Here is a 10235-nt window from a genome sequence, read left to right on the forward strand (position 1 = left end):
AGCATGAGCAGTGTTAATTCTGGACTCTCTTGCTCTGCACCCTCTTGTTGCCTTTCAAAACTTGTGGGTCCCAGTGGTTGCCTGCAGTTGCTAATTCAATATAATAGCATTGCAGAATTGCTTTCAAAAATGATGTGCTCCAGTTTCAAAGAGGTGTTCAAACCTGAGTGAAGAGGAGAGAAAAGCACTGGTTAAGGAGGCTCCAGACAGAATATAGGCCCTCAGTGACACAAAAGTCCTACTAGCTTCAAGGCAGCTATATGTGAGAGCTTCATGGGCAATGGACAACAGGGAACAGAGTAAAACTAGAGAAGGGGAGATGAGGTTGGAGATCAGGAAGAAATTCTTCCCTGTGAGGGTGCAGGAATTTGAATTTCCTTACTGGCTGCTCTTGATGTCTGCCTTTGTTACCAAAACATAACCTTTCTTGATGTGTAATTTGCTTTTTTTCTCTGTTCTGATTTCTGTTTTTCTACTGGGATTAGTGTGAGACTTTATTTTAAGGACTTGGCTCAGCTGCTTGTTTTTCACTAGCTTCTTTGATATTTTGACAGAACTACAATCGACCTCCAGTAATGGCCTTAGCTGTCCCAGTGGCAGTGAAGTTCCTTCAGAGGGGTAACAAGGAGCTGTGCAGGAACATGTCCAGCTACCTGTCCCTGGCTGCCATTGCCAAGGTGGAGCTGCTGGCTGATCACGCAGACACCATTGTCAGAAGTGTCCTGCAAGGTAGGAACCCTTGGGAATGGTTGGATTTAAACCTGCAGTGTGCCCACTGTTAGATTAGTTGGGTTGTGTTAGGCATAGACTAGAGAATCATACAATGGCTTGAGTTGGAAGGAACCTTGAAGCTCACCCAGTCCCACCCTGCATGGGCAGGGACACCTCCCACCAGCCCAGGCTGCTCCAAGCCCCATCCAACCTGCCCTTCAACACTGCCAGGGATGGGGCAGCCACAGCTTCCCTGGGCAACCTGGGCCAGGCTCTCACCACCCTCACAGTGAAGAACTTCTTCCTACTGTCTAAGTCTCCCCTCTTCCAGTTTTAACCCTGTACACTTTGTCCCCTCACTCCCAGCCCTTGCAAAAAGTGCCTCCCCAGCTTCCCTGTAGCCCCCTTAAAGCATGTTATATGTAAAACATGAGGTAGGTGTGCATGAAGCATCCATAGGGACATCTCTCTAAATGTGTGATGGAACATGTCAGACACAATCTGGGAACAAGCTGTATCAAGAAAGGCATTTCAAGAAAATATGAATTTACCAAACTTTGACTCTGGATGTTCTGTGATGGGTTGGGTGCCAGCTGGGCAGGAAGCACAGCTGTACTGGGATACACTGCACTCCTGGGCTTCCAGTTATAAGCCATGGTGTGAGACAATGGTTACTGGGCTCTTATTCTTTCCTAGTGTCATTGGCAACACACCAAAATATAAATGGGGATGAAATTAATCCCATTCTGTGGCAAAATGGTCAGATGTAAGACATAAAAGCTTTGTAGTTCTTTAATTTGCCTGCAGTATTAGCTTTACTTGGAATATTGTTGCTAAACTCTGTGCATTTTCCTTTCCTGGTTTAAAAACTAAAAGTATTCATACCTCCCCAGAAGGAAGTTCAATTTAGTTAAAGGTATAAAGCTCACAGTATTTGTTGCAGCCCATTGCTGCTGCAGTGCTGACATCCCTGTTTGGGTTCTGTTTTTTCAAGTCTGGGTTATAGCACTGAGCAGCAATAGCTGTCTCATTATTCCAAGAACATAGTTATGAAGATATTAAGCCCTCACCTTAAATATGTGCATTATAGATTTATCAAAAAAATAGCAAGTGTAGTTATTTTTAGGTGTCTTATGAAGACAAAGCTGAACTATAAAGTAGTTTTCTTGGTAAGACATGGTGATAAGAGTTCTTAAAGCACAACAAATGTGTGAGAAGCATGATAAATATGTATGAGCCAAGTGATGATGCTGAGCCCAAGCAGAGAATGTTGCTAATGGCTAACAAAGCCACATGGATAATTCTCTGAAGGCTTGAGATGAGTATTTGTGTGTTAACATGGTGCCTCGCCTCTTGTAACCCAGTGCTCTTGATAGAAAGTGAAAGGGATTTTGTTGTATAGTCCTGAGCTTAAGTGCTTTCCACCCTCAGCTGAAGGTTGAATCGTGACTGTTCCTGCTCGTTTGGGTGTGTTTATGTTGTTCTACCAGCAGATGTTGCTATGGGCATCAAGTTTTGAAGCTCCAGCCTGGAAGGGCTCTCCCAGTGAGCTCAGGGCTCTGGGTTGCACACTGGCTTCACTGCACTGCACATCACTGGGCTTGGGGCATGGGAGGGGTGGTTTGCAGAGGGGTAACAACCCTGCTGACAGGCTGCATGTTTGCTGAGGGGAGCAGGAGGATGAGCTGCTGAGGATGGATTTCCAGAGCAGTGGAGACCTTGTTGTGGTGCTGCAGAGCAGGCTCAGCCCCACAGCACCCACAGCCTGACAGTGGGATTTGGCCCCTTGCCTGGGGGGTGGGAGAGCTGACCGGGTTTGCTGGTTACCTGGGGCAGCTGCGTGGCTGCATCATCAGTTCCTCATCTTGTCAGCTAAAAAAAGAGCTCTTTAGAAGGAGTGTTTAAGTGCTGTGCTGCAGTCAGTGTGAACTCAGCCCCCAGCCACGCCGCTGTACCGGGGCTCAGGCAGGTTTATTCCCCTTTTCCAAGAGAAAGCAGCAAAACTGCCCTGTTTTGGGGCTTGTTGCTGTAAGCTGAGAGTCCCACGGCTGCTCCACCTTCCAGAGAAGCTCAGGAAAGGGATGTGGGTGTTACATTCAGCTTGTTGAGAGCAGACCTGGGCTTAGCAGGGAACTTCAGCCCCGCAGCTCTTGTTTCTTCCTACATCTGCAGTGCAAGAGGAGGGTAGCACTGGTTTTTCCATGTATGGAGCCCAAGCTCCCCAAACACTGTTTACTTGCTGTTTTCCAGCAAAGTAACTGTTGACAAAGACACAGTTAAGTTAGAGAGGAAAAAGAGGTGTGGATGGATGGAGGTGACTTGTGTGGGGGACACTAGGCTGTGGGAAAGCCTTGCTAGTCCACAGAGGTGATAAAGGAAGAGCAAAGTAGCTGGAAAGAGGAGAGTTTTTCAGCTGAGTCAGTGGGGATGAAAGGACTGGCTTTGCAGTTGGGTCATCTGCCAAGCAAGAACCCAGATAGGGAAAAGCTACTTCCAAGACCAATCATTCCAGGTATGAAGCACAGGGAGAAAAACAGCCAGGAAGGACTTTTGCTGATCTTTTTTTTGACGATTTTGTTTTTCCAGCTGCATTTCACAAACATTTGTTTTCCTTTAATGGAGGGCACTATAGGAAAGAGGATTTGAGAGTAGTTTGGCCCTTGCACGATGCTGGGGCCTTGAGTGTTTTTCTTAGCTCTGAAGATGTGGTTTCTGGATGACATTTCATTGTTCTGTAGCTCAGGTGATTTGCAGATAATATTTAGTAAGGCATTTTTGTCATGCTTACTATTTTATAATTTACATACATTTTTAATTGCAGCAAGGAATTCCAGCAAGCAGAGCAGTTATTTTTACCTTAAGCAGTGTTGGCAAAGCTTTGGAGCAGATCATATAACTTTAACTATCAAGGGCAACCCCCTGAATGGCACAGTAGGTTGGAAATTACCTTGTAGCTTTTTACTACTCTGGTATCATGGAAGGAAGGGCCTGGTAGATGCATAATATTCAGGAATAAGCAGAGCAGCAACATGTAAAGAGCTGCTATGAAGTGTGGTCTGTGGAGAATGAGAGAGAACCATGTCAGCAGAGCTGCCAGGTGCTGCTTCCAGCAGGAACAAGAATTGCTTTGAGTAAGGCCTTCCCCACCACACCTTGTGGCTTCACCAGGTAGTGAGGAATCATTCTTGTCATCACTGGTTACCTACCGAGTGACTAGTGATCCATCATAGTCTACTCTGGCTCATTTTTCACCTTTCTACCTAATTCTTGGATTTTGTTTCTCCAAGAGTGTCTATATGACACATTAATGTTGTTTTCTGTTAGCAGCTAAAACTGTGTGGTTGGAAAAAATCTCAGTTGGAATTTACTTCCAGGGTTTCAGTTCATGAGAAGCCTGGAAACTTTTAGTAAAGTATTTTTATTTACAAAACAGCTTTACAAAAATAATTTCAATAAAATTATTACCAAGTCAATTTACAATATAATACAGCTGCACTTGCTCAAAATGTAACATCAGGTTATGATGGGGTTTATTACTTTTATACGTTGGGTCAACCCCTGGCATAAATAATGCTTTAAACAAGGAGCTAGTTCTGGTATAGTCTACAAATTACTAACAAGGATTAGCAAGCACAGCATTCCTTGGCTGTGCAATTCACATTAGCACTGAGAGCCCAAGGGCTGGAGGAGCTGGGAGGCTGCTCAGCCTCCTGCCTGCTGTGCAGGGAGGGGCAGCTGGACACCCAGGGGTTTGTTTCAGCAGGGATCCAGGAGCATCACAGGGCTCCAGGTGTCCATGGTGGCACACTGCCCACCTGAGCCAGCAGGCATCCAGCCTCAGGAAGGCTTTTCAATGGTGTTTTGTCAGTGTTTTGCCAAAACAGCAGGCAGAGACCAAATCCCATCTCCACAGCATCTTGGTGTGTAAACTTGCAACACTCGTCTTGGGAACTGGAGAGATGTGGGCCCCTACAGCTCTGTGTGCTTGGCTGTGTGTTCAGCTCTTGATGGGATACCTTCTCTGCTCCAGGAACTGCCTCACCAGCACTTAGGAAACGTACTGGGCTCCTCCATAGGGCAGAACTTCTGTGACTCCCCACCCGACGACGTTGCCCCTGATACTGCACCCACCTTCCCCGCTCTGTGCTGCAATCTCCCTGGCACTCAGCACTCTGTCCCACATGTTAAAGCCAGTTAACCTTCCAGAGAAGGCTAAAGCTTCATCAAATCCACCTCCAACGCAGCAGCCGTTCTTTTCTTGACCAATCTGCAAAATCCCTCCTTCTGGAATGGTGTGGGCGGTGGCAAAGCCCAGGGCACTGCCTTCAAGCTCTCCCTGCACCCACAGGGAGGCAGATCCGTTCCCTGAGCTCCAGGTGCCACAGAGATGGATCCACTTCCCAGAAGCAACTACATTTTCAACAGCCAACTTGTGCTGGCTGCCACCAACGACCAGCACTGCAGACTCCTGGCTGAGGTAAAGCTGGATTTCATATGGATTGAACTTGGTTCCGTAGGAGAAGACAATGGTTTTGTCCAAAGCCTCAGTCACCCTGATCCAGATACAGGCAGTGAAGGAGTGAAGGGTCATTCCAGCAGTTGGGTGAACGCTGCCAAATATCTTCTTTGAACGCATTGGGAATAGAATTGCTGTTTCACACCCTGAAAAAGTTAGAAGGAGTGTTAGGCAGATGGGAACTGGTGTATTTGTACACGCAGGGTTAAACACACACTCACTCCTGGGATTCTCAAAGGGAGCTGAGAGCATCTGGGGGGATGTAGGATGCTTTGAAGAAGCTGTTGGGTGTGATGGATAGATGGATGGGATACTGCAGCCGTGGCTCTAGGGGCTGATCCAGCTGCAGGAGCAAGACTTGGCTCCCCCCTGGCTGCAGAAGGGCTGTGTTGTACAGTCCTGTGCCCTGCAGGAGGGCCACTGAGGCTTCATGCTGCTCTGGTGCTTGCCTGGGACCCTTGCACAGGTAGGTGCCTTTTGCTCTGCCTCACCTGCTGGGAGAGCTGCTCTTTTGCTGCCTCACCTAGATAAATTAGCACTTCACCTGAGTAAGGACACCAGGTAGTCATTACTATGAAAGTCTCTGTCATTTTGGTCTTGTTTTAGCCTCTGTTCTTTTTTTCAGTGCTGAGTGCCCCATCCCTGGCAGTGTTGAAGGGCAGGTTGGGTGGGTCTTGGAGCAACCTGGGCTGGTAGGAGGCATCCCTGCCCATGGCAGGGAGGTAGGACTTAGGTGATCTTTGGGATCCCTTCCAACCCAAACCATTCTATGAAAACAGCACCGTTGGGTTGAGGGGGTGTGGGTTCAGTGACCTCTCAACAGGCAGGTTCCTATCCTGTGCTGTTCCTGGCATATCAGCAGGACCCTGCCCCTGGGTACCTGTCACCAGTGTGTGTTCTGTGGGTAACTGGGAAGCAGGGGAGAAGGGGACAGGAGCTACTGAAAAGCAGGCACAGGGAGTGTTGGCAGAAACTTGCTGAAATGTGATGGTTTATTTAGTGGTAATGACTCCCTCTTCTGACTCTGCCTTTAGTGCTGCTGGTCAGCAAAGTTCCTGTGCTCTGGAAATGTACAAGGCTGATGTTTTTATCATAGTACAGCTCATTTCCAATTAACATCTTGATGATAGAAACGAGATTAGTTAAAACCACTAACAGACATTTATGAAACTAAAAAAAAGTAACCAATGATTTCTCAGCCCAAGTAATTTCTGGTGTTCTATGCACTGTGCCCTAGTTGTGGATAACTTGACATTCTGAGAGGCATGGGGGGAACAGCAGCCCCCTGCTACAATTAAGCTGGTTCATTTCCTGTTTAAACAAGCTAGAAGGTCTAAAATGTCTAAACCGTGTGTGGAAACTTCTGGTTCAGGGAATGAAGGACTCTTTGTGTCCTCCCAGGTTGTGCTGCTGTGCTGTTTCACTTCCTTTCCCCTTGGAGCAGATTGTACATTTCTTCCTTGGCCCTTCTGAGGAGGGGCAGGGGCAGCAAACAACTGTTGGGGATACTCCTTAAAATGCTACTTAGGAGCACAGTTGGGGAAAAGCTTTTAATTAGCAAGCTTTCAGGCTTTATTATCAAAGCCTAAACAAAATTAGAAACAGACTCACTGAAGAGCAGAAGGGATGATTAGAAAATCCCTGGAGTATGGCTGGCAGTAATTCAAGATGGGAGAAATTAAAGGCAGTTGCTAAAAATTCTCTTGGAAAAAAAAATATTCCAGAAACTGTCTCTGGAATTACTTAAAATGTACCTTTTAAATTAAGAATAAGAACATTTTAAGATAAAATAACGTAGGAACCAGTGGAAATAATCTGGCTTTCCTCTGATAAGACTGAGATTCTTACTGCTGATCAAGTTTTTTACTCTCACCTAGTGCAGAGTAATTGACTGCAAGGCTGGCTGGGGTTCAGGAGAGATAAAGAGTGAGATCATGGTTTCTGCAGGGCGAGATTCATGTGTCTGGGGAGAAAAGGAATATGCTGCAAGATCTGCTCCCAGCACAGAAAGATTACTACAGTGTTATGATAAAGGAGTAAAGACAGTTTAGTCCTAAAGCTGAACCATGCCCTGCTTGAGAGATTCGTGTTGGATTGTAAAAGGCTTTGATGTGAGCTGTGGTTCTGTGGTGTTTGCTTTGTAATAGGCCTGTGGGAGCTGCTGCCTTTGCTTTAGCAGTTACAAGAGGTGCTCCTGCATGCTCACCTGGGTAAGAGCTCACCTGGGTAAGAGCTCACCTGGGTAAGAGCTCACCTGGGTGGTGCAGCTGCACCCTTAACTTCCTGCTCACACACCTGTGGGGTTTCTGTGGAGTTTTTAAGCTGCAGGAACTTAGTTGTGGAGAATACCATCATTAAAGACATCTCAAGGTTTAGAAGACCCACAGTGAAACTCAGTGGAGCGATGTGTGTGTAGCAGTTTTGCACTCAGGTGTTCAATAGACAGGGGTCTGTTCTGCCACACCCAAGGTGCTGTAGCTGCTTTTTGCTGTCCTGTTACAGTGCACAGAAAAACTGACATGAAATCTGGGAGACTTCCTCATCTTTCTAGGGCCACGTCTCTTGCTGACCAATGCAAACATTTTGGAATGGGGGAAAAAACCAACTACAAACCCAAACCACCAATACCACAGTGTTACTAATTTTTTCATGCTTGAGGAAATAGTCTGTCCTGACAGTTGCATGCAGTGAAGGTGCCCTCCCTGCTGCAGGAGGTGTGTGCCTAGCTGGGTGGCACCAGCAGCATGTCCTCAGCTCTAGCTCTGCTCCTGGGCAGGTGGAGTTAGTGAGGAGGGGACAACTAGTTGAGGAAGATGAAGTGGGTGCATGCATGAAGAGGAGAGCTCAGTGACTAGTACATGTGTGTCAATTACCAGCTGGGAAGGTAAATGGTGAGAACACTGTTCATATGTATAAATATGTTTGCTGCTCTCTTCCAGCTGTTGTGGTCCAGGAGAGCCTGTAGGAGCTGGGCTCCTAGCTGGCTTTGCCCTCTGCAAAGACTTAGGATCAAAGAAGAATTTAAACTATGTTTGAAAATCTTGACACCTCTTTTGGGTTAGTTAACACCCCTCTCCTGGGTGAGTTAATGGCTTTTTCCTCCCTGGATGTGCACACTGCTCAAAGCTGCTGTGGGGAGACCCAGAGGTTGCTTTGGAGTCATAGCCAGAGGAAGGTGCTTGCGAGGGGTGTTTAGGGGATGTCTGGCCCACCCAGTAAAGCATCATGCACGTGGACTTACCTGCTGGCAGTAAGTGCTGGGCTGCCCACTGCTGCGAGGCCTTCAGCTCAGCTCTGGTCTGCTGCAGCTCTTTCCACAGGGAGTTCAGGAAGAGGTTGTCCCCTCTGGTGTCTCTGCTGAAAAGCTGTCTCCTGAGCCTCCACCTCTGCCCTCCTCAGCCCAGTGCCCTCCAGCTGGCTGAGCCTGCTGGACACGTTGTGGCTCAGCAGCAGGATGTGCTGGAGAACCTTGCCTTGCTCAGACTCCTGGAGCCTCTTGGCTTGCTCACCGCTCCTCAGGAGCACCTGCTCTACCTGTGCCACCAGGTGGGAGGTGACCTGCTCGGCCAGGGCAGCGAAGGTGCCCGCGAGGCTGGTGCTGAGCTGGCTCAGCTCTGCTTTCAGCCCCTGCAGGTCCCCCTTCAGCATCTCGTCCAGCCCCTGCAGCATCATGTTCTCCTTCATCTGCGAGTTCTCCAGCATGATGAAGAGCTTGTCCCACTTGCTGTGCTCTCGCTGGCAGTCGCACGAAACAGCTGGAACGGAAGATACAGATGTTGCTGCCCCTTAAATTTCCTAAACAGAGCGTTTGCCAAGCCCTGGCTGTCCCCATGTCCCTGTGGCAGGGCAGGGCAGTGCAGCAGGGTGTGCTCCAGCACTTCCCCAGCTCAGAACCCTCTGCAGCCTTTTGCAACTGGGGGGACAGAGGAAATTCCAAGGCACAGCAGCCAAATGCTTTAGTCTTTGCTGTTGCTAATAATCTGCTAATAATCTGCTAATAATCTGCTAATAATCTGCTAATAATCTGCTAATAATCTGCTAATAATCTGCTAATAATCTGCTAATAATCTGCTAATAATCTGCTAATAATCTGCTAATAATCTGCTAATAATCTGCTAATAATCTGCTAATAATCTGCTAATAATCTGCTAATAATCTGCTAATAATCTGCTAATAATCTGCTAATAATCTGCTAATAATCTGCTAATAATCTGCTAATAATCTGCTAATAATCTGCTAATAATCTGCTAATAATCTGCTAATAATCTGCTAATAATCTGCTAATAATCTGCTAATAATCTGCTAATAATCTGCTAATAATCTGCTAATAATCTGCTAATAATCTGCTAATAATCTGCTAATAATCTGCTAATAATCTGCTAATAATCTGCTAATAATCTGCTAATAATCTGCTAATAATCTGCTAATAATCTGCTAATAATCTGCTAATAATCTGCTAATAATCTGCTAATAATCTGCTAATAATCTGCTAATAATCTGCTAATAATCTGCTAATAATCTGCTAATAATCTGCTAATAATCTGCTAATAATCTGCTAATAATCTGCTAATAATCTGCTAATAATCTGCTAATAATCTGCTAATAATCTGCTAATAATCTGCTAATAATCTGCTAATAATCTGCTTGCCCCTGTGGAGCCTCCAGCTGCCTCTCCTGCTGACACCAACATCAATAGCACCCGCTTCTGAAAAATAGCCGTACTAAGAGCTGTGCCGAGAGAGGCGGCAGAGGAGGAGTTAAAACCCACTTACTTTCCTCCGGGCCGTGAGCAGGACCCTCGATTTCATTGTCCAGATTCACGTACAGGAGGTCGTAGTCATCGTCTTCATCCAGCGCGGGAGCAGCAGCCCCGGGAAGGGAGAAGAGGGCGAGGAGGGAGAGGAGCCCGCGGGGCAGCATCGCGGGGTTGCGGGGTCCGGGGGGCTGCGGACGGAGGCAGGAGCCCCAATAAATGCTGGGAGGGGGATGGATGGGCGGGCGGGGCGGG

General features: G+C 47.1%; 2 protein-coding genes across 3 annotated transcripts in view; one reads left to right on the forward strand and one right to left on the reverse strand.

Moving 5' to 3' along the window:
• VEPH1 (ventricular zone expressed PH domain-containing 1) overlaps positions 1-10235 on the forward strand; it is a 62091-nt gene that overhangs the window by 4142 nt on the left and 47714 nt on the right. For both annotated transcript variants that reach the window (XM_009995711.1, XM_009995712.1), the window contains exon 3: positions 555-729. In XM_009995711.1, the coding sequence (XP_009994013.1) occupies positions 555-729 (175 nt within the window). The remainder of the gene's footprint in view (positions 1-554; positions 730-10235) is intronic.
• Positions 4760-10147, reverse strand: PTX3 (pentraxin 3, long). The gene is given in 4 exon segments (XM_009995710.1): positions 4760-5373; positions 8469-8581; positions 8583-8982; positions 10000-10147. Coding segments are annotated over 4 exon segments (1275 nt in total).

This window comes from Chaetura pelagica, unplaced genomic scaffold, assembly GCF_000747805.2.
Source record: "Chaetura pelagica isolate M959 unplaced genomic scaffold, ChaPel_1.0 scaffold394, whole genome shotgun sequence".
Taxonomy (NCBI): domain Eukaryota; kingdom Metazoa; phylum Chordata; class Aves; order Apodiformes; family Apodidae; genus Chaetura; species Chaetura pelagica.